Source organism: Myxocyprinus asiaticus, chromosome 36 (assembly GCF_019703515.2).
Source record: "Myxocyprinus asiaticus isolate MX2 ecotype Aquarium Trade chromosome 36, UBuf_Myxa_2, whole genome shotgun sequence".
In the NCBI taxonomy this organism is placed as follows: domain Eukaryota; kingdom Metazoa; phylum Chordata; class Actinopteri; order Cypriniformes; family Catostomidae; genus Myxocyprinus; species Myxocyprinus asiaticus.
In genome coordinates, this window is record NC_059379.1 from 11,618,976 (window position 1) to 11,644,757 (window position 25,782).

Sequence of the window (25,782 nt, forward strand, 5' to 3'; positions counted from 1 at the left end):
ACCATTCGTGTCTGTATTTGTGCAATTGCTTAGACTAGACTATTGCTTCACAGTGAGTAACAGAGGTGTTACAAGAACACTCTTTCTGGACATGAACAAAGGTAATTGCATCACAAATACACAGACATGAAATCCTCTCTTTAAAAGTATTGTTCATTAGCAGCAAACAGAGTCTCAGAAATGTGGAGGAGGTGATGATAAACACTACTCATCCAGAGAAATGTTGATTGAATTATTGACTCATCAAAATTAGCATTGGTAATCATTGAGCCCAGAACCCAGCCTGTGGCTTCTGAATCGCATTGTGTGTGTGTGTGTGTGTATGTGTGTGTGTGTGTGTGTGTGTGTGTGTGCAATGAAAATCATAGGATTGACATTAAGATAAACTTATAAATACAAAGAATAAAAAAGTAGTACTTTAGAGGAGCTTGACCTTTTAAAATCAATTACTAATGGGCTTTTCACTACTTTTGTACAAGCAACAGCTGCCACAAGCACATGCACCAACCACTGTGTCAATGCTTTTGCCCATAGGAAAGAAATGTTAGCAAGATCTCAATGATTGGTTGCTACACAGCAATAAGATCAAACTGAGAGCAAATGAAGACTTGTTTATGTGTCCTGCTCTCTGAGTTTTTTCCTGAGCAAAAAAAAACAAAAAACAATTCATTAATCTAACATGTTTCCTAAAAAGTCTCAAATTGTGCTCAGATTTTGCCCAGACACAGAAATCTGTAATCAAAAACAGATTTTTCAGTTTGAACTCAAACATCCCTTACTGAATTCTTTCAAGAACAACTTATCTGAGCTATGCTATACAAATTAATTGTATAGTCTCATTTGCGTCAACTTTTATTTCTCCTACGTAATTTTAAAAGAAATGTCGGAGACAAATTTGGCACTTACACAACTGAGAACTTCATTAAGTCTCCTGAGCTATGAAAGAGCAAACTCTGATCAATAAAATTTCCATTTAAATGACAATTTAACCGAAATATTTAAATAATTTAAGCTCTGCAAATAAAAAGTGTTTCGGTACACAGAGGCTTTTGTTTTTTTCTGATGTGCATCTTCTTGAATGAATGAATGTTACATTTATATAGCACTTTTCTGACACTTAACTCAAAGGGCTTTAAATAGTGAACAGGGGACTCTCCTCAACCACCTCCACATGGATGATGCGACGGCAGCCATAGTGCGCCAGTATGCTCACCATACACCAGCTGTTTGTGGAGAGGAGAGAGTAGAGTGATACAGCCAATTAATGGGTGGGAATTACAACCCCAATTCCAAACAAGTTGGTACAGTATGAAAAATGCTAATTAAAACAAAAAGGAGTGATTTGTAAATTATTTTCACCCTTTGCTATATTGAAAGCACTACAACTACACATTATATGATGTTTTTACTTGTGATTTTTTTTATTTCTTTTTTTATGTACAGTCATTTCAAATCAGATGATTGCAACACACTCCAATAAAGTTTGGACAGTCAAATGTTTACCACTGTGAAACATTGCCATTTCTTCAAATAACACTTATTAAGCATTTGGGCTGAAGATACAAGTTTGTTAAGTTTAGAAAGTGGAATTTTCCCCCAATCATCCATTATGTAGCTCTTTAGCCATACAATTGTACGGGGTCTTCGTTGCCGTATGGTGTGCTTCATAATGCGCCACACATTCTCAATTGGAGACAGGTCAGGACTGCAGGCAGGCCAATCTAGCCCCGCACTCTCTGCTTACACAGCCATGCACTTATGTAGTAGCAGTATGTGGTTTGAAGTTGTCCTGCTGAATATTCCAGGACATCCCTGAAAAAGACGGTGCTGGATGGCAGTATATGTTGCTCCAAAATTCATGGTGTTCTCACAGATGTGCGAGTTACCCATGCCATGGGCACTGACACACGCCTGGCCCATACAGACACTGGCTTTTGGACCTGATGCTGATAACAGCTTGGATGGCCCTTTTCCTCTTTGGCCCGGATAACACGATGGCTTTGTTTTTCAAAAACTTTTTGAAATGTGGACTCTTCAGACCAAAAAACACGGTTCCACTGTTCTGTTTTTAATCTAAGATGAGACAGAGCCCAGAGAAGCCGGCAGCACTTCTGGACAGTGTTGATGTAAGGCTTCTGCTTTGCATAGTAAAGTCTTAATTTGCGTCTGAGGATGCAGCGGCAAATGGTACATGATATCCATTAAGACAATAATGTCTGAGGGATCAGAGATCACGCGCATTCAGAAATGGTTTTCGTCTTGCCCTTTACGCACTGAGATTTGACCAGATTCCTTGAACCTTTTAACTATATTGTGCACTGTAGAGGGTGAAATGGCCAAAATCCTTCCAATTTGTCTTTGGGGAACATTGTTCTCAAAGTGCTGGATTATTTGCTGAAGGATTTGTTAGCAAATTGACAAGTCTTGACCCATTCTTGCTCTTGATGGACTAGACTGTTTTTGGAGGCTCCTTTTATACTATGACACGATTGACTCACCTGTTTAACATCTCCTGTTTCACATTGCCTTGTTATTTCAACTCATCAAATTGTTATTTGTCTTAAATTGCCCGTCTCAACTTTTTTGGAGCGTGTTATTTGAAATTACTGTACATAAAAAAAAAACAATGAAATTCACAGGGTAAAACATCATATAATGTGTAGTTGTAGTGCTTTCAATATAGCAAAGGGTGAATATAATTTACAAATCACTCCTTTTTGTTTTTATTAGCATTTTTCATACTGTCCCAAATTTTTCGGAATTGGTGTTGTATTAGGAAGCCATGATTGATAAGGGGCCAATGGGGGGAATTTGGCCAGGACACCAGGGTTACACCCCTACTCTTTACGAGAAATGTCCTGGGATTTTTAATGACCACAGAGAGTCAGGACCTCGGTTTAACGTCTCATCCAAAGGACAGTGCCTCTTCACAGTATAGTGTCCCCATTACTATACTGGGGTATTAGGACCCACTCAGACCGCAGGGTGAGTACCCCCTGCTGGCCTTACTAACACCTTTTCCAGCAGCAACCTTAGTTTTCCCCCAGAGGACTACCACCCAGGTACTAGCCAGGCTCAGCCCTGCTTAGCATCAGTGGGTAACCAGTCTCGAGCCACAGAGTGATATGGCTGCTGGGTGATTTGACTGCTTGGATTTATTTCACTTAGTTTTGTCAAATGGGATGAAAAATACTGTGTATTGCATAAAAAGCAAAACATATCTAATTTTCATAAGTTCCATTATTAATTGCATTTGTGTTTTGATGTCATTATTGTTTTGATGTCAAGAGCAAAATAAACAAATAAAGTTTCAATCATATCTACATCACCCCCTCCATCTTTCTCTCAAACTCTGTCTTTCAGAGTTTCTCCCCCTCATTCCCCCATCACCTAGTAACTGTCTTGTCTTATCAGCTCTATCACTTAATTCACACCAAGCACTGATGAGCAACAAACATGTATACACACTAAGAGATGTGTTAAAATAAACAAATAAACAAACACACACACACAAACAGAGGAATGCAGGACTATATACATGAAGAAACAGCGCAGGTGGACTACAAAATTAAAAGGGATCAATTAACTATAAGGAACAACAATAGAAAACTACAAAATTAGATGACAATGTGCGTATTACAGCACTAAACAATTGCATTAAGTTATAGCACAAATGGACTAAGCCCAGGATGTCATTATGATGCCACTAACGTAGGGCTGCACAATTAATTGAAAAACTAATCGCGATTACGATTACGGCTGCCACGATTATGTAATCGTGAAAACAGACGATTACAGCGTTCAATTGAAGTCTGCTCCTGTTGCATCAATGGTTTCTATTTACAACGTGTTTTTGCAGCGGTTGAGTATTCTAACCAATCACTAACATGTCCGTTGACCAATGAAACGGCAATGACCAATAAGAGCCGCTTAAATTTGTCCTCCATCCTATCAGTGATGACAACTGTCTGAATGCCCAGATCCTTGCTTTATGTTCCACCTCTGTTCACGGTGGCACACGAAAATGAATACTGAAGAAACATCACTTGACACTCGAAAAGAAGCTGTAGAACAAGAGCGAAAAGCACTTTGGAATTATTTTGGACTCACTGCATATTGCACCGCTCGCTTTGAACGTAGATGTTAAATACACTGCAAATGAGCAACACGACAAAACTAAAACACTCCCGTTCTAATCAAGGCATAGACGTGGTGTAAATAATTGATTTATAATGCTGATAAGACAGCTTTGTTTTTAATTAGAGCATTCGCGAGAGTGCAGAACTTCGTGCGAAGTGTCAGTGAGCTTGCATCGAAATGCAGGTCTCAAACAGTGTAAAGATGCAGTGAGTGACAGCAGTCAGTGTAATGGGAGAGTTTGTCACGTTGCTCGATTTCTGTGTACAGTTTATTAAAAATGTAATAACAGTTTTGTTTTGTCATGTTAATAAGTAGGCCAATGTGAATTTGATTAGTACAAAATAGCAATAAAGTAATTCAGCTTAACTGTTCCAAGTTTGTTTTGGAGGTGTAGCCAACATAAAGAATAGCATATTTCAGGAATCACCGTCATTGTTATCGCGTCTGCTGTAATAAGACCCATTTGCCACGCAGCTGGTATTAGTAGATTTAACATTTTCACGATCGCACAAACTCCGATCACAAATGACTGTTTTTAATTACCAAAGTGCAACCACTGAGGCCAAAAATTATCTAACGATGATCTTACATGAACAAGATCACCATTGAAGATCTAACAGGATGAATGGTCCCGTCTTGCTACCAAAGGGCTTACTGAACGCAGTAAGTAACTTGGTCAATTTAAATAGGCTGTTAATATGTTTGAATATTGAATATGTCATATTAATTACAGTATGTGGACTAATAATTTAAGCAGTAATTTAGCAATAATTTAATTTATTCTATACTATAGATATCCATTTAAAATCATTTTCATTTGGCCTAACATTAATAAACATTATTACAATATTTAATGCTTAAAAGATGCTTAAAAGAAACTGGAGCGCAGCTCATATCCACCATTGAAATCTGCTACTCTGAGGAACCACACGATTGCTTACTTTGTGATGTCACGGTAATTTAATATTTATATCAACATTAATAATCGCGATTACAATATCAAGGGCAATAATCGACAATTATGATTTTTGCTATAATCGAGCAGCCCTACACTGATGATATTTATGAAGATGACAAGCTCAGTGGGTAACAGGTGGATTTTTCCAGAATGGGGTCTGACCTAAAGGATCCTTGTGTCCTTGTGTCTGACTTTGAAGTGTTGCAGCTGTAATTGTGTCTACAAGAACTCTATTTCTAACAGCTCAGCAACCACCAACAACTTTCCATCAACAAAACAAAGGATTCTTTTCACATGCCACATTGCATGAGCTCTGACGGCAGTTTCTCTCACTCAAACACTTCCACGATCCAGGGACACTATTTATCACCACAGCAACAATGCTAGGCAGATAAAACATTCAATAACAGAATGATTTTACTGTAGATCTACAACCAAGTCAGAAAGACCTCAGATGGTTCATTATGAAACCATGACCTAGCAATATGAGCACATCTAAGCAAAACAATAAAATAAAAAAATAAACAGAGGATTTGACATTTACAAATGGACGTACTATAATTCACAAACACATGCACACATAAAGTCAGACCCACCTGCTGGAGCGGGCGGGCAAACCGTGGGACACAGGAATGCCTGGAAGCTGGAGGCACAGAGTTCACTCACCGTCCCCATAGCTCACCGGTAAAACTGTGCACAAAACCTATCCCTCTTCCACTTTGAGTGAGAGTGAGCAAATGTGAGAAGTGTCTGTGAGCGAATGCAGAGAAAACACAAAAAGCTGCTTCCTTTTTGTCCGAAAGAAGAACTTGAGTAGAAACTCGGGTAAATACTTATGTAATGATAGTCTTTATCATTAATTTTCTTTTGTTTTTTCTTTGTGTTGTACTGTCCAACAAGAAGTCACAGATTCTAAAGCAAAAACCTTAAACTGCAACAGAGATCCATCAGCGCTGCTCTCTCTTCCTACTGATCTCTTCACTACGATGTGCGCAAGCTCTCTTACTCACTCTCTCGTCTGAACTCTGTCTCTCCTCCCTCTCTTTCTAACCTCTCCCAGTGTTTCTCCTTCACTCACCATAAGTATCTCTGATTTCTATTCTAAGTCTGTGGAACTGAAATAGCTTGGTATAGAATGATTTCCATAGACATAAGCACAAGCTCATTAACACCTCCCAAAACACCTCCCCACTCACTCCCACAAACAGAACGGAGGGCAGTTTAGTCAGAGCTCAACAATCTTGGGCTTCTAAGCCATGCGTGGATTTCAAGGGCATGTATATGTTTACTCATGGAGAATCATGAGATCACCCACCCCCAAACTATAAATGTATGCCTGCAGAAATGTTTAGACTGTGTTCATTTCGGACTCTCTGAAATACATCATCAGTTTGCATTCAATATCTCCAAATCTGTGTTGTATGGGTGTTTTTTAGTGTGATTGTGCATGTGGCTATCTCTACAGTAATTGCTTGTCTCTAGAAGTAAAAGTCATCATGGAATGCTTTTGTAGACATTTGATGCAACAATTTTATATGATGAGAAAAGTCTTTCAATATGAAAATAACTAGGTAGGTAACACAAATACAGTATACAACATGCAGAACTTTGCAAGCAAGAGAAAATGTCTTTAATAAGAATGTGAACTGCAAGTACAATGTTTCTTGGAGACATGCTTGACTCTCTCCTTAAAATAAGCACACTTTTTGTGTGATAAGGCTGCTGAATCCTAAGACTGATGAAAATTTCTAGCTTGTTGCCGGTCATGTGTCAAGTTATGAAACAGGAACAGAATGTTACCCTAAAATAAAAGTCTCAGACTGTCAAAAAGTAAGGCTTTTCTAGATTGTAGGCTATTCTGATCCTTTGTTGCATGTCTCTTACTCCCTCTAAGCGGCACCACACTAGCCGATTATTCCAGTGATTTTCAGGTGTGAGCTTCATTAACATAATCACCGGCCAGGCAGAGGGTGACGAGGCACGCATTAGCATCTGCCAGTGGGAGGTCATTAGTCATTTGACCATCAGGAGGACTCCCTTCTGAGTTAATGGTTACAGCAACAGGAAAAAAGGATCTAACATGACAGAAAAAAATCTTTCTGCCGCCGGAGTGGGTTCTTGTATTCTCTTCAAGTGAACAATGAGCTTCTTCTTTTACTGAAGAACTGACAAGACGTCAAGCTGATCTGAACGTTTTCATTGCACTCAGTTGCATATCATCACACTGATTGTAATATATAGTGATTCTGTCACCAAGCATTTTTCCCATAGGTAATATTACTCCACTAATCACATCCTCAATCACTCTTTTACAATTGTTTATGCTCACGTGGTACTCGTGTTGTTATTTCAGCAAGCTCCACGTGACAGGGAATCGAGAGAGAGAGCTACGGTGAGTCAGTATGTCTGTCACCCCTCCACCATTCTTAATCGCAAGTGTGTCATACCTCCAACTGAAGAGAACGAGATCTCAGCAAAACAGTCTGCATGTGTGACACCCTCTGCCAAAATCAAGTGGTGTCTGCTAGTGTGACGCTGGTTCTTTTTCTAAAAAGGTTCTTTTTAGTAATCCCTCTTTCAGTGCAAATTGCTACTTTCTGTTCTTCAAACAGTAAGTATTAAACCATTAGATTTGACAATGTTTTGTACCAACAAAACCATTTGGGAACTTCCCTAAACAGAGGGGAGACTTTTAGGAGATCCTGTTGGAAAGTATAAACCAAATACTTTCCAGATCCCACCTAAATTTTCTGTTTTTTTATCTTCTGTCACTCTTATGCTGATTCACACCCTTCCTCGGCTTCCTTTCCACCCATTCATTTATCACACCATCCCTATCAGACTTCCAAAATACAAAGGGATAATTAACTAAATGAATAAAGTCTTTCACTATAATTTAAAACTCTTTTACAATCTGTTTCTCTCCCTGGTTAAGTGCTTTTCCTTTAAAGTACAATGTAAAAAATAAATAAATAAAAGCAGAACGTTACTTTGATTTGGGTACAATTTCTACCAGACCTGACCCTTAAAATGACTTCTGGTTTTAACTAATGTAGTCTGATTGATTTAGCAATAATAAACAATATTTTGGACTGGAATAAAACTAGTTAAGATTAATTTCTGAAATAAAACTAGATTACCACATGAAGCACATTTTTTTTTAATGATAAAATATTGTAACATTTACTAGAAAGTATTGTTACTAAATCAGTTCTCAGCTGATCTCTTTGGCTGTTCCAGATGCTTACACATCTTGAGAGACATTTAAAACAGCAATTTGTTAATGGACAACATACAATTAACAAATGAAATTTAAATGATTAATATGATATTTAGCTAAAGCTTTTATCCAAGGTGATTTACAGCACATGCATTACAGAAGCTACCTTTGGCTAAGTGTCTTGCTCAAGGGCACAATGTGGATCATTCATATGAGGACTGAATTTACACCATTACTAATTAAATTAGCAAGACTTTGTACTTTGTTTTTTCTCTTCTCTTCTTTTCATCCAAAAATTCTTTGGTCACCAATGGATGTTCTTGATCAGGAAGAGCAACATAGCTGAGCCTATTAGGATCATTCCGTCTCCACAACTTCATCAACAAACAATTCACATTCTTGTACTTTTGCTGTGACTGGAGAGACTACAGAGTAATAAAGAACCATTCTTTCTTTTCGTTCTTTTCTAAATGTGTATTTGAGACATGGAGTGCAGCTTGCTGCAAGGAAAAAAAGGGCAAAATAAAATAACATGTATTTGAAAGGTTAGTCAGAGGGACTTTTAAAAAACAGCGAGTTTCCCTAGTGAGTTGAGTCCCCAAAATCAAGACCTTGAGACCGTTTTTCAATGCCAAAACCATCTACCAAGACAAGTCTGCAGAAGTCTGCAGACATGCTAATACTGAATAAGAAGATCTAACAATGAAAAGTCCTTTTCTTTGACAGCTACATAACTGACCCAAACCAAAGGCGGTTACAGAGCAAACCAACATCATTATTAGACACTAATGAAATCAGTCAATATACAGAATGAGTCTGGTTTATGCATCAGAAAAATCAGACCAAAACGTTGTCAACTGTCAACTATGTTGTTTACCTTTTCTCACATGTAGTTCTGAAAATGCCTTGATAGAAGAGGAACAGTAGAAGGGAGGTGCAAAGTCAGGATTTTGGCAAGAATCTGTTTGTCTGCACAATGGAAGAGCAAGCGGCCAGATAAATGCCTGCCCAGCATCAGCACAGTCCTGTAAGCATTGGTGTCTTTCATTCTGTCTTTTCATTTGGCATAAAGAACTGTGAAACTGAAAGGCTGGATTCTGTTGAAAAACCATAATGGTCAGATGCTTGTGTTTACAGTCAAAAAATATTCCAAGAAAATTTTCTGCTTCGTAATTCTGCAACAAACACTTTCTTTCAAACCATATGTTCCAGCATTAAGTCTGGTTGTTCTGTTAATTAACTGAGACTACACAAGTTTTAAAAACAAAGATGGGAATGGAATCACACAAATATACCAGGACTGAGCGATATAGCTATAAAAAATTTTAAAAAACTCAATATTTGTATTTAAAAATAGTCATGCCGTATTTCCACACTGTTTCTCACTAAATGGACTGTAAGGAAGAATTAAAGAAATATTTAATAAATGTAATTTATATATACAAATATTTAGCTGTACATTACAGTAAGAAGTAGCAATATTGATCTACTTTTTATGCTAAAACATTTAAAAAACATTTTTGAGTAATGACGCAAATTAATCAAATGAATGAATAATGAATCAATTCATTGAATCAGTTTAAAATTATTAACGGAAATGCATCGAACTTACCAATGAACACTGATTTTGATATTGATATTTAAATGAGAAATGCTATTAAAATATCGCTCTCATACTCATGAGTCATGAGACAAGGAAGGCAATGACTCAGTCTTTAGGAAACTTACAACCCATTCTCAACCTGTCTTAGATGGTGAAATTGTATGAGTTACTAGACTTTTACTCCCATAGAGAAAAAAACAAACAAACCACTGAACAATGTTATTATGATTTTTTCTAAGTTTAATGCCTAATCCAAACATTATCCTAAAGTGTAAATCCTTACTCAAATCCTAAGCATAAGCATGATTTTAATAGGACAATTACTTTTGTGAACCACAGAAGAAAGAAAAACATCAGGTTTGGAATGAGACAAGGGAAGCGTATTACAGGTTATGAACATACAGTCATTTGTATGACATAAATAAATATTGAATGAGTAATCAAATTTGTTTATTAAGTAATCAATTATTTGTTGATTGTCATGAGACTATCTTGAAATTTGTGAAATTAATGTCCAAATAACAAGACCATTAAAATCATTGCAATATTTACAAAGTTGCTTAATTGTATCGGCATTAAAAAAAATCATACATTTATTGTGAATAATCAATATAAATCGCCAAACCTTATACCAGCATATACAAAAATAAAGAAGAACTTTGAGTTGTCAGTGACCACCTATATGATCAATTTATGAGTCACTTAACACTTTAGTCATAGATTTGTTCCCCACAGCCTCTGGGAACATTTTACATTAGGGGACAGGTTACATTAGTGATAACATTTATAAGTTTTGGATGACAGACAACTGAAATAAATTTCAAGGGAAGATAAGTTTAGAGGAGCTCCATAAGTCATCAATAAAAGGCCATTTTCAATACAGCACTGATTGTCAGCCAACCAGCATTGGTGCTCAAATGGCAGCAATAAAAGCTTTCATTTAACATCTGTCGTTTAACAAGTCGTCTGGAGTAATTTTATGTTGCCCTTATGTGGATTTTGGATCTTAAACATTTTGGCATTCATTCACTTGCATTGTATGGACCTACAGAGCTGAGATATTATTTATAAAAATCTTTGTTAGTGTTCAGCAGATAAAAGAAAGTCATTCACATCTGGGATGGCATGAGGGTGAGTAAATGATGAGATAGTTTTCATTTTTGGGTGAACTAACCCTTTAATGTGCAAATGACCAAGAGAGTGATCAGTTCACTTCTGGGGATGTGGACTTTAATGTGCAACATCAACAATGCTTTTTCTCCCTGCAAGGGTTTCAGTTACTGGATTTTAAAGTAACTGTCAGGATCCTGTCACCTTGGTCAGTCATGTTTATTGGTTGGTGACGGAATCCTGACATCCATGTTCTGTGTTTGTGTTGAGCACATGGCTTATGATTGTGTTCATTTGCCATTTGCTCTTCTGTCTTGTCATTTGTGTTTAGTGTGAGCACATGGCTTCCATCAGGATTGTTTGCCATGTGCTCTCCTGTCTCACGTCTTGGCCCCGCCTCCTTGTTATTAATTTATTTGCCTCACCAACCTTCCCTTGTTACCCTCCTGATTTCCTTCCCTATTTAATCTTCTTGTGTTTTCTATTCTATGCCAGTTCTTTTGTTGATTGTAGTGGTCCTGGCCGGCCGGTCTTGTGTTCCTGAAGGCTCCTGTTTGGAGCCTGGACCTCAAGGCTTCACTTCTCCATCCCTGCCACTGAATTCCTGCCAGCTGTGGAATTGTGTTTTTCCCCTACGGGGTAGTTTCTGTTTATTTTGTGATTATTATTCAAGCCCATCCTTACCCTGTGTTAAGTCCACACCTCTCTAACCCATTCTGTGAAAGTAACAGTTTCTGGGAAATATTTATAGTCAAGATTTTTGGTGGGATTTTTTTCTCTTTCAGTGGCTGAAATTTCAGTGCATCCCTACTATATTGAAACATGCAGCGGGGTGCAAAAATCTGAGACCATGTTGAAAATTTAATTTAAACATTTAAATTAGGGGTGGGTAAAAATATACATTTTTAGATGTATTGCAATTTTCATTTGAACGATCTCAACATTGATTTTTAAACCCCACTGTCAATCTATTACTCTATGCGCAATCCTCCACAACATTGTGAGGAAATCATTTGCATTTGCAACCAAATTTTGCACTATGCAGCAAAATTGTAGGCCTGTGTCTTTGGCAACTGGCTGGTGAATGTTTAGATTTCACACACCAGTGATTGTGTGGTACAGTGGTGGAGTATTCAGCAGCTAAATCCTTTCACTGCATGTTGAGAGTAAAAGTTGTTCTATGTAATGCGTGTCCAAAGACAACATCTACGTGACCAATTTGTCATTGAAAAATGTCAGTTTTTGATCAACAACAACAAAAACGTTTCTAATTATGCATAGCTCAGGTGAGAATGCCGTTAGAGTTTCTCTCGTTAACATGCGCACATTTGCAGATGCTCTACAGAGATGGCAGCATTGTTGAAGAGACAGTACCGGTTTTAGCATGTGTTCAACAAATCAATGTGAATACATGTAAACAGTACAAATTATGAAATTAAACAATAAACATGTCACAAAAATTAATATATGAAATGTAATAGGTTATTTATTGATTGAAAACATGGATTTGTTCATTTTTAAAAAGCCAAAATGTAACCAAAATTATGAAAAACTGATTAGTTAAAATTATTTTAATAAAAAATTATATTTTCAGAATGTACCTAGTTAGAAGGCCCCCTGTATAATTAACAGCATTAGCTGGAAAAGAATTTATTTTATATGTAGGACTTTTTTTTTTCTCCCCAATTTGGAATGCCCAATTCCCAATGCGCTCTAAGTCCTCGTGGTGGCTTAGTGACTCGCCTCAATCCGGGTGGCGGAGGACGAATCTCAGTTGCCTCCACGTCTGAGACCATCAATCCACGCATCTTACCACATAGCTTGTTGAGCGCGTTACCGCAGAGACATAGCACGTGTGAAGGCTTCACGCTATTCTCCGCGGCATCCACGCACATCTCACCATGCGCCCCACTGAGAGCGAACCACATTATAGTGACCACGAGGAGGTTACCCCATCTGACTCTACCCTCCCTAGCAGCTGGGCCAGTTTGGTTGCTTATGAGACCTGGCTGAAGTCACTCAGCACGCCCTGGATTCAGACTCGCGATCCCACGGGTGGTAGCCAGCATCTTGAATTTCTTTTATATGAAAGCAAAAGGGACATTGTAATCTAATTGAGAGCTTGTGAATCGGAATCAAATCAAATTGGGAAATCTGTATCAATACCCAGCCCCTCCTGGAAAGCTTCAGGATTTTGATAAATTACAAAACAAAGTAAATTTATTAAATAAAATTAATATACGTTTTTATGATTCTGTACTATTTCTAGGTCACTAATCAAAAGTCAAATCACACACATGTATGTTGGAGTACATTTGCAATAATGTTGTTGTTCCCTATCTGTCACTCACTCGACGTTGTATCGATGTAGTGACACTAGGGGTCACTCTTGGGAGCTCCAAACACCTCTGCTTTTTTGAAAAAAGGCCAATGAGAATTGGCAAGTGGAATTTGCATGCCACTCCCCTGGACAGTCGGGGATAAAAGGAGCTGGTATGCAACCACTCATTCAGATTTTCTCTTCGGAGCCGAGCGGTTCTATTCATTGAGCTGAATTCATCCGCCGAGTTCATTCACCTCTCTCTGCTGGATTTTACAGCGCATTTCAGCGGCTTCTCCCCCTCTGCATCTGTGGTTTGCAGAGAACGCCCCTGGGCACTTCGGTAGGACATTTTCTTTCTGAAAGTGCAAAACACACGGAACGTCTTTTTAAAGATGCGTCTTTTTAAAGATGCCTTTCCGTTTGTGTGTTATTCCTGGTTGCGGTCGTTATCTCTCCGATTCCGACGTCCACGATCACTGTCTTACATGTCTGGGCACTGCCCATGCGGAGACATCGTTCATGGATGAGTCATGTCCTCTTTGAGAGAACATGACCATGGCAACGTTGCGGTCGCGGCTTTCTTAATCAAGCCACCCCAGCGGCTCCCCGCACCGGTCCTTCTATCTAAGGGTTTGAGGCCGCGTCGGTTAGCACTGGGGGCAATTTGGGGACATCAATGGGACCACGGGTATCCCCCAATGGACCTCCCATTCCCCAGCACACTCGCTTGCCCCGATCGGGCTCTCGCACGAGACCGGCGGCTCATCTCAGCGCGAGTTCGACTTCTCGTTCAGAGCTGGACTCAGCACGGCCACGGGGCTCGAGTCCCCTCGACGTGGCACCTCGAGCTCCGCTCCGCTGCAAAGTCCCACCCACCGGTACGTCCAACATGATCATTCCCTTGGTCCCCTTCACCCGGAGTTTGGGTGCATGGCTCGCGCTTTCCAACTCGTCGCGATGGCTGACCCGGACCATCTGACTCAGCTACACGATTCAGTTCGCCAGATGCCCGCCCAGGTTCAACGGCATCCGCTTCACCTCGGTGAAGGGTGAGAACACCGCTACCTTGCGTGCGGAGATAGCGACCCTTCTGCGCAAGGGTGCGATAGAGCCTGTCCCTCCAGCTGAGATGAGGAAAGGGTTCTACAGCACTTACTTCATTGTACCAAAGAAAGACGGTGGGTTGCGACCAATCCTGGACCTGCGAGTACGGGCCTTTCACAGACTCCCGTTCAAGATGCTGACGCAAAAACACATTTTAGCAAGCATCTAACATCTAGATTGGTTCGCGGCGGTAGACCTGAAGGACGCATACTTCCACATCTCGGTCCTACCTCGACACAGACCCTTCCTGCGGTTTGCCTTCGAGGGCCATGCGTACCAGTACAAGGTCCTCCCCTTTGGCCTGTCCTTGTCCCATCGCGTCTTCACCAAGGTCGCGGAGGCAGCCCTTGCCCTGCTAAGGGAAGTGGGCATCTGCATTCTCAACTATCTCGATGACTGGCTGATCTTAGCTCACTCTCGATAGTTGCAATGCACACACAGGGACCTTGTGCTCTGGCACCTCAGCCAACTGGGGCTTCGGGTTAACTGGGAAAAGAACAAGCTCTCCCCGGTTCAGAGCATCTCTTGTCTCGGTCTGGAGTTGGACTCAGTCTCAATGACAGCGCACCTCACGAACGAGCGCACACAGTCAGTACTGAACTGTCTGAATGCGTTCAGATGGAGAACAGCGGTTCCACTGAAACACTTTCTGAGGCTCCTGGGGCATATGGCATCCTCAGCGGCGGCCACACCGCTCGGGTTGATGCATATGAGACTGCTTTAGCACTGGCTTCGGACTCGAATCCAGAGATGGGCATGGCGCTGCGGGACACATCGCGTGACCATCATACCGGTCTGTCGCCGCCTCTTCAGCCCTTGGACCGACCTGGAATTTCTATGTGCAGGGGTTCCCCTAGAGCAGGTCTCCAGGCGCGTTGTGGTTACAACAGATGCATCCAAGACGGGCTGGGGTGCCGTATGCAACGGGCACACAGCCGCCGGCTCTTGGACTGGCCCGCGGCTGCGTTGGCACATCAACTGCCTAGAGTTGTTGGCAGTACTGCTCGCCTTCCGGACGGACAACACAGCGACAGTAGCTTACATCAACCGCCAAGGCGGTCTACACTCCCATTGCATGTCACAACTCACCCGCCGTCTCCTCCTCTGGAGTCAGCAGCACCTCAAGTCGCTACGAGCCACTCACATCCCGGGCGACCTCAACACCGCAGCGGACGTGCTGTCACATCAGGTTATCCTCAGGGGAGAGTGGAGACTCCACCCTTAGGTGGTCCAGCTGATTTGGAGTCGATTCGGTTGAGCACAGGTAGACCTGTTTGCTTCCTGGGAATCCTCCCACTGCCCGCTTTGGTACGCCCTGACCGAGGCACCTCTCAGTATAGACACGTTGGCACACAGCTGGCCCCCTGGACTATGCAAGTATGCGTTTCCCCCAGTGAGCCTACTTGCACAGACCCTGTGCAAGGTCAGGAAGGACAGGGAGCAAGTCATCCTAGTAGCACCCTACTGGCCCACCCAGACATGGTTTTCGGATCTCACGCTCCTCGTGACAGCCCCCCCGGCAAATTCCCCTGAGGAAGGACCTTCTTTCTCATTGACGGGGCACCATCTGGTACCCATGACCAGACCTCTGGAATCTCCATGTCTGGCCCTTGGACGGGACGTGGAGGACTTAAGTGCCCTACCACCCACGATGGTAGACACGATCACTCAGGCTAGGGCTCCCTCTACGAGACGCCTGTATGCCTTGAAGTGGCGTCTGTTCGCTAAGTGGTGTTCTTCCCGACAGGAAGACCCCCAGAGATGCGCAGTCGGATCGGTGCTTTCCTTCCTGCAGGAGAGGTTGGAGGGGCGGCTGTCCCCCTCCACCTTGAAGGTGTATGTAGCCGCTATTTCGGCTCATCACAATGCAGTAGATGGTAAGTACTTGGAGAAGCACGACTTGATCATCAGGTTCCTGAGAGGCGTTAGGAGGTTGAAACCTTCTAGACCGCGCCTCGTTCCCCCGTGGGACCTCTCTGTAGTTCTTTAGGGTCTATGGGGAGCTCCCTTTGAGCCCTTGGAGTAAGCTGAGCTTAAGGCACTCTCTTTGAAGGCTGCCCTCCTGACTGCGCTCACTTCCACCCAAGAGGGTAGGGGACCTGCAAGCGTTCTCTGTCAGCGAATCGTGCCTGGAGTTCGGTCCGGGTTACTCTCACGTGATCCTGAGACCCCGACCGGGCTATGTGCCCAAGGTTCCCACGACCCCTTTTAGGGATCAGGTGGTGAACCTGCAAGCGCTGCCCCAGGAGGAGGTAGACCCAGCCTTGGCGCTGCTGTGTCCGGTGCGAGCTTTACGCATCTATTTGGATCGCAGCTCTTTGTCTGCTTTGTTGGACAGCGGAAAGGAAGCGCTGTCTCCAAACAGAGGATCGCCCACTGGGTCATTGACGCCATTGCTATGGCATATCAACCTCAGGACGTGCCACCCCTGTGGGGTTATGAGCGCACTCTACCAGGAGTGTGGCGGCCTCCTGGGCCCTGGCCAGTGGCGCCTCTTTGGCAGACATCTGCAGAGCAGCGGGCTGGGCAACACCCAACACCCTTGCGAGGTTCTACAATTTCCGGGTTGAGTAGGTTTCGTCCCGTGTAATGGCAGGCACAAGAAGGTAAGTTCCGGGACAGCTGGCCGGGTGTACCGCTTGCGTATAGCGCCTTTCCCCTACCTTGAGGGGAAGACGTGTGCTCTTGACTCCCAGTAGTGTTCACAGACTGTGATCCCTGGATGACTTCCTCCTTAGCCCTGTGGCAGTCGAGTTTGCAGAGAAACTTGCTGCCGGCTCAGTAAGTGCGCTGGTAAGACCCTGTACTGAGGTAGGTGCTCCGCATGTGGTGGTTCCCCATAGGTAACCCCATGTGTTATATCTTCTGTAAAATCGTTTCCCTCTTGGTAAACTACGTATTCCTTGAGCAGAGGGCCCTCTGCTCCGGTCGCCATACTTGTAGAAACTCCTCCCCCCTTGGGTAGGATCTACCATGCGACTCTCCACATGACATACTTCCGACAAAACTCAGTAAGACCATGTGATGTATTTCCATTTGAAGTACCCCCCCCACCCCCCTTCTCTGGGCAGGATGTGGTCTCCGCAGTGTCTTCCCCTTGGGAGTTACACCCCCCCCAGTGAGTGACAGATAGGGAATGTCCTGGTTACTTTCCTGATGGAGGGAACGAGACGTTGTGTCCCTCTTGCCACAACGCTGAACTACCCGCTGAAATGGCCGGGACCTGGTTTCGACTCCTCAGCACAAAACCTGAATGAGTGGTTGCATACCAGCTCCTTTTATACCCGTATGTCTGGGGGAGTGGCATGCAAATTCCACTCGCCAATTCTCATTGGCCTTTTTTCAAAAAAGCAGAGGTGTTTGGGGCTTCCAAGAGTGACCCCTAGTGTCACTACATCAACACAACATCTTGTTCCCTCCATCAGGGAACGGAGGTTACAAAAGTAACCAAGATGTTTGCAAGAGACTATGAGTGAGAATGTGAAAGCCAAGGAAAGCATGTCATTTCGGGACACACCATAAAACATCTGTTTATTTCTCACTTCCACAGTGAAACAGCAACCTCATCAATTCTCTTCACAGGAAATTATAACAAACACAGAATATACAAAAGGAGCTAATGAAAATGACTTTCCTAAGCCTATGTTGTAATATTTGCACTCAGTCTTTTTTTTCTTCTACAGAATGCATGCAGATTTTCTGTTTGATGTGGCACGAAAGGCATGCGTGATGTTTTGACAATTCAATCTCAAACCTACGGAATGGGAGGTGGGTAAGCAAGACTATAAGCAGGGCTTGACAATAAGGACTGCCCGATGGCCCAGGGCCAGTATGAGAGAGATTCGGGCCAGTTGCTAGAACTTTCACTTGCCCGATCGTGCCAGTGCTGCATTTATAAAATTAGTGCAAGCAAACAAAAAGCGAGAGAGCACAAAAATTACACTGAGCGAACAAAGTATTGTAAGCGAGCAAGTGCGATTTATTTAGCTCTAAAAGATGCATGAGAGCATAATATACCGGACGCACCAAGGCACAGTTGCGTGCACGCATAAGAGCATGCAGACACTGAGCGCACTCTCCTAGCACTGTCCTCGCTCTTTTCCAATTGTCTTAGCAGCAGCTATTACCAATGTCAAGAAAATAGTCTTGCGCAACATTTTAAGTAGGCCTGTCCCCGCACATTCCGTGTTCATAGTGCACGAAATCCCCACATTGTTTGTTTTTACATGTTGGTGAAAAGTAGTAATCCACAAATTGGAACACAAGAAATCAACAGTTTCTTTCTATAGGACTGAAAATCCATGTCTCTCCGTGCATATGTCTCATCATCATCTCTCTCCGTGCAGCGTAGACTGTTTAACGTGCATGTGCTCTCATAAAGGGACAGAGCGCTAGTTTTATTCCCACTAAAAAACAAACACATATTCTCATTCATTTGCCTTTAGAGATGAAGCACAGAATGAGACATAATAAACTTTGTTAAACCCTGATTATACACGTGCCTGAAAATCACGAGCTGCTCAGTTTCCAAAATGTAAGTATATCTTTAATTAGGTGATGTTTCAAAACGTAAATGTTAATTCGACATGATAATGGCATTTGATATTATTATCAGAGCTGTTCAGCTGCAGGGTGAAGATGAATATTTAAAACAGTCTACTTCATTTCATCCTCATAAAACACCTGCTACATGTCTCATTTCTGGACCATACAGGAATTATTTTTTATTTTGTTTTTTTTGTTTTTTTGTGCTTTGTATATCAGTCAGTGTTGGTCTTGTTTGGGTTGTCTGATTTTATGTTTATATCCACATTCTTAATTCATAGATTAGGCATATCTACCTACTGTATATTATACAGTCACAACCAATTTAGTAGCAAGTCTCCTCTCTCAGGGATTCATCTGTTTATTACACTCAGCCAATAATCAAATCTTTAACTCAGTGACTAAATCTTTGATCCTGTGTGTGAAAACACTACACATGGCCAAAAGCTGTATGACAGCATGACTAAACTATTTTGGCGGGGCCAGTAAAAATCTGAAGCACTGGCCCAATCAGGCCAGTACAAAAAATCCTTAGAGTTGTGCCCTGATAAGCCAGCAGGCCAGAATGCCAGATGATATTCAAAAACCAGCCTACGTACCATAAGCCCAAGCTAGCCTCTGTTGGAGAGCTGTGTGTACTCAGTGCTGTGAGTGACATGGTCTGCACTTGAGCATGAGAGGTCCTTAGCACTTAAAAGCACACTTACTGGCCAACAAACCCCAAGCATCATGCCACAGAGTGGTCACTATGCCAACTAGGAACAAATTCAGCATACACAGGTATAATTATATCTGTCTGACTCTCAGTTTCCTTTCTTTTTAATCCTGTCATGAATCCATGCATCATCCAATCCATCCATTCATCAAATAAAGTGTTTTGGGCTAAGGAAACTGTGCCATTTGTGTGCTATCCCTGTGACTTACTTCTGACATAATTAACAGGATTCTAAACAGTCACACAATTTGATCAACTCTGTCTGAATTTCATTTTTTTTTAAATTTGTTTTTCACCAGAATATCTGCCAAGTCCCCATTCATAATTGTTATGTTTTTTTATGAGTTTTAAATCATTCAAAATTTGAAGTCTACATTGATTTTGCTTTTATTGAAATTAAAATATTGTGTTTTCACTGGTTCTACTATGTTTTATGCATTGTTTGAGGAAATGCAGAATTTTCCTTTGTCCCTGCACTTTCTGTTTCAACACTGAAATTTTCCCCCTTAACCACACACTGTATTTTGGAGTAATGGTTCATGAATTAGCTATTTAAAAACCTGTATTTGTTGACCACAAATCTGGCATTGCACATCTGCATTTCTGTTGAACAAGAGTAACTTGATATTCCTTGGAGTTAGATGCCACCTAATGGACATTTTATGTTAGCGCACAATATGTTTTTAAAGGGATAGTTCACCCAAAAATGGAAATTCTGTCATTTACTCCCCTTCATGTTGTTTCAAACCTGTATGACTTTATTTCTTCCACTGAACACAACAGGAGATTTTAAAAGAATGTTATCTTAAGTCACCATTCAATTTCATTGCATTTTTAATTCCATACAATAAAAGTGAATGGTGATTGAGGCAAACATTCTGCCTAAAATCTCCATTTGTGCTACACAGAGGAAAAAACAGTCATTAAGGTTTGAAACAACATGAGGGTGAGTAAAGGATGACATAATTTTGGTGTGAACTATACCTTTAAGATGGCAAACCAAAACATCAACCTAGCTGTCATTTCTTTTGCACTTAATCTGGATTACTAAATCAGCCTACATCAGTATGTTTTGTTTTCTTTCCATCATTTTAAATGATTCAACATACCATTATGCCAACATCATAAAACTAATTTAATCTGTGTATTAATGCAAGCCTGCAATTGGTGGCAGAAAGGCACATAAAAGTGGTACTTTTTAGTACTATCCTTACAGTAACTCAGGTCGGCCTTAAAATGTATTTAAAAATAAGCAGTTGCCATTGTAAACAAGTAAACCTAAAAATGCATAGACAGCAAAAACTCTTGCAGGAAGAACTACAAGAAAAACAAACCTCCCTTCAGTCTCTCGCTATCTCTAACTGGAGCAACAGACTGACTGGGAGGAGTAAACTGCATTGAGAGGTAAACTGAGGACAAACTCAGAGGTTTCCTGTGCAGCTTTGCTCCTTCCTGGATGTGACACTTTGCCACGTCTGCAGCAGTAACTGTGGCAATGACAGACATATCCCAGTCCCACATACCTGTCCATATACAAAGGTTTGTTTGGGCAGTGGATAAAGGATTGTTTTAGAAGCTGACCGTGGCAGTGAGATGTGACAAGAGAAGAAGTACATTTTACATTTAATTAACTAAGAATACATCACTGAAAAGCCAACTGCTATAAATCTGTACATGTTGCCACCTCTTCTGATGTTAGGATAACTCTGCCTCAACATGCTGTCTGAATCATGCATCACACATTGATTTCCATTTAAGACTAATATTATACAATGCTTTTTTTAGTAATCAGACACCAAGGTTGCTAAATTGTAGAAAAGTAGAGAGGATTTATTCAAACAAAAGTTGCCGTTGCAGTGTGAATTAAACTATTGCAGTGTAAATTTTGATAGCAGTGAAAAGGAGACCATGGCAAATATAATTTTTGCCTACCCATTTGCTCCAACATCAAAAGAAAAACACCACTTTAACGTTTCCACAACTTTCCAAATGAAAAATCTATTGACCTGTTCCATGTGACATCACTGTATGACCATGCCGCCATGTTTGTGACCAATATCCATATTGTGCTGCGCTGTGAGATGCGACAAATACCTTCTTCAGGAGTTAAAAGAAGCTCTTACATTCATACAGATGGGATCATCACAGATATTTTTTAATACTGTGACTAAAATCAGACCAGAAAACAACACAAAAACATTTGTAACTTCTGAATGAGAGATGTTTACAATGATGTGCCAATGGGCATTTGTACTTGCTGGTCACACATCAGACTCGCCTGCGTCCGTGGATGAATCGTGGATAAAATATTTTTATACAGTACTGTGCAAAAGTTTTAGGCACTTGTGAAAAATGTTGCATAGTGAGGATGTCTTCAAAAATAATGACGTAAATAGTTTTCATTTATCACTTAATGTCATACAAAGTCCAGTAAACATAAAAAAAGCTAAATCAATATTCGGTGTGACCACCTTTGCCTTTAAAACAGCACTAATTCTCCTAGGTACACCTGGACACAGTTGTTCTTGGTTGTTGGCAGATAGGATGTTAAAAAACTTCTTGGAGAATTCACCACAGTTCTTCTATCTATTTAGGCTGTCTCAATTGCTTCTGTTTATTTATGTAATCTCAGACTGACACGATGTTCAGTGGGGGGCTTTGTGGGGGCCATGACATCTGTTGCAGGGCTCCCTGTTCTTCTATTCTAATCATTTCTATTTGTAAAAGTAATGCTTGGGAGTCTAACATTTATATTTTCTATTGACACACTAAAGCTGAAGATATAAATAGCCATCTTAAGACAAATGCTTTTGTGAAACGTATGTGCCTAAGACTTTGCTCAGTACTGTATGTCCGCGGAAGTTTAATTTGCTAATATTTGTGCTGTCTTCAGACCTGTGTGAACTTTTCCTGGGACTTGGCATGGATCAAAAGCAATTTTTGATGTTTTTCTTGATATCATTTTTCGGGTGTTTTTCCATTCACAGCCATTGTTTCCTCCCGTTGATGGTCACAAATATGGCGGCTGCAGGGAAAAGTGACGTCACTGAAACAGGTCAATACAGAGCCCCTAACCCTAACCGTGTCTGAAAGTGTTGCCCCCTTTTGGAGTTGGCCCAATCCCCTTCTGGAGTAACCCTGCCCTCTTTTGGAGATTCCGCCCCCATTTACTACACCTAGCTACACCTATTTGGAATGTGCAGTTTTTACTCTAGATGGCATTAGATGGCACCATTGACCAATCAGAATCAAGTATACTAGGGACCCGTGTAATAAAGTGTTTTGCTATTGTTCTGGACAATCGTGGCATTCTGCGGTAAAATATTTTTGCATAATGACCACAAAACTGTAAATTTGACTGCTGTCCCTGGCAACCAATTTCTTAAACTTTGCTAGTTTCATGACATAACACTCTGTGGTGTCTTTTTTCTTAAATAGGGGAAGTGACCCAATTAAGCCCACCCAAATCTAAATTTTACATGTTTTCTTATGTAAATGTTAACAGCCTTCCAATAAAGCGAATATTAAATCAAAGATTAATCTCTCATCTAGACACTCATTTTATGTTTTGTCATAAACTGACAAAATTAAGTTACATTATTTAACTACAAACGTGAAAAGTCCGGAGTAAGCTTATAAGAAACATGTGTACCATTTAAGCCCACATGTGTTCTTAATAAGCCCACTATGCTTTTAAAAATGTAAAAGCCTCACATATTTACAAAATAAACACCTCAATTTTTATTTTTTTGCATTTCCTCTTTAACAACAATTTCTTCTCTTGTTTTCTGTCTTTTTATATTTCAAAATAAAACAGTAAATGGAATTATATGGTACGTGGGCTTAATATGGTCACTTCCCCTAATTAAATAATATCAACTCAGATTCATATTTCAAGTCCATTTATGTACTTATTTGATAACTAGTCCTGTAATAAGCAGGATAATGTACAGTAAGTGGGTCGTTATTTGCTGACTGTACACAATCTCAAACATATAAATCTATATAAACTGACCGGCACAGTGGATAGTGGGATAAAAGAGGCTCACCTTACATTCGCTGAAATAAATACCATTGACTGAAAAGTGAAATCTGAGTGATACTTGTAATTATTCACACAGCGACCACCATCAAGACCACCAAATGTTTTCTAATCATAAAGTGACTGTAATGATATATATAATGTCAACTCATAGTGGTGACATTGACAAAATCTAATGATAAGTAGTCATTTCTGATGTGACACAAGCCACCTTCGAAAAGACAATGTTGAACTCTGCAACTGTGAATTTAAAGTGGGTGGGGTGCAGTTCCTGCTGCTCAAGAATTCATTTCATTTACTGGTTACCATGAGTTTAGACTTCAAGAAAACTGTTTGGTATAAACATCAAGAGCACTGTACATTTCATTGCTTTTATACAGTTGTCACTTTTCCCAGTTTACGTTAAGAATTCACCCTTGTACAAAAACAGACACCTGCGTTTAACCACCCTATTACAAGCTCTATTTGTGGTGTCTGTTGTTTTCACACAGGAAATCCTGTAACATCATTTCTGCTACTCTGACGTTTAACAAAAAAAAAAAAATAAATAATTAAAAAGGAAAAAAATATGTCACTATATGCACCACATACTGTAGAAACAAAATCTACAATGTATACATGTTGAAGCATTTGTGGTTAAAATAAAAACCTTTTGTAGCTATCGTAAATGGCTGATAAAGTCAAACTAAATCTCCTTGACATATCCACTACAACTAGAAGCATAGTGAATGAGATATCACAATTCTGTGGTAATTAAAGCGTCCTTTCAGCCTCAAATAAACCGAAATAACGTATAAAAAAGGAGAGAGCAAATCACACTTTGACACACACAATAACTTTGAAAGAATCACATTAGCAAAGAAAAAACAAGCAAATAGAGACAATCAGGGACATATATAAATGCCAAAAAATAATTGGCTCATTAAAAACGTTTTAAAAAATTCACAGACAAGAGTCCTAACTTATTGTACACTGTCTGGACATGGTGTTATGTCATGTCACTGTCACCATTCACCATATGTTTACATTACTTTGTCGTAATCTGTAATTGCATTACATTTTTTCACTCGTACTTTCTGTGAAACTCAAATGGCATGTCATGAAGAAAGCAACTGAATCTTACCATAATCGTCCGCCTCCATCCTGCAACACGCTATTGTCTTCCACTACTACAGTATATCACTCCACATCACTTGCCTGTTGCACCATTGCACTGTTTATTTACCTCCAGGTAACTTATGCTCCACTCACGATAAACTCTGCACACACATTGGCTGTGTATGAAAACTCAGTGTGCTGCCTAACAAGACAGTATCGGCTCGCGCCATTATTGCCCAGAAATGCTGCGCGCGCATACGTGATACCCGCAATCTATATAGGAAACTTAGTAGATTTTGAAACACAGCCATCGTCTTTAAAGCTGTAAAAGAGCATCAAAAGAACTCAAAACTGCGGAAGGATTCTATAATGGAACTACATAACTAAAAGTGTGGTAAAAGTGTGACGCTTTTACAATTATATATATTTTATGTAGCGTATCTATCTCATCGGTCATGTTTCCTTTTCTTAATTTTTCCCCCTTTTTAAATTTTTTTTTTTTTAATTTTTTTTATTTTTTATTATTCTGTCCAGCAGGAGTCTCCCCATCCTTTTGAGAGACTGAAACAAGTACGGTAATAAATATGTAATTCTTGGACACTTCTCATTGCAAAGAAATAAAATGAATGCATTTGGACTGGAATGCTACAGGTTTGCTGTTCTCACCCACCTGAAACCAAAAATACATGATTATTTTTATTTTATTTTTATTTATTTTTTTGTTCCTTCCCACATGTTTTGTTTAATTGTTATTCAGACACTTGCATACTCCGAAATAATGCTTTTAAACATGCCATTTATGCACCTCGTTATTTTGTTTAGGATATAATTAGACTTAACCTTTTCTTTTCACCTGGTATACATAATTATTATTGCCTATTTTTAGTAGGCTACATCTATATTTAGGATTCAGAATGTTTACAA

The 25,782-nt window shown here is 40.5% G+C and overlaps 1 protein-coding gene across 4 annotated transcripts in view; it reads right to left on the bottom strand.

Moving 5' to 3' along the window:
• The window catches only part of LOC127427449 (cytohesin-1-like), a 108,217-nt gene extending 83,154 nt beyond the window's left edge, over positions 1–25,063 (bottom strand). The window contains exon 1 of one of the 4 annotated variants that reach the window (XM_051675063.1): positions 24,884–25,063. In XM_051675063.1, coding sequence (XP_051531023.1) covers positions 24,884–24,902 — 19 coding nt within the window. In that variant the 5' untranslated portion in view covers positions 24,903–25,063. Of the gene's footprint in view, positions 1–5,694; positions 5,832–24,883 lie in introns of those variants that run through there. The other 3 variants (XM_051675062.1, XM_051675064.1, XM_051675066.1) reach the window with 3 other exon arrangements.
• Positions 25,064–25,782: the final 719 nt, after the last annotated feature.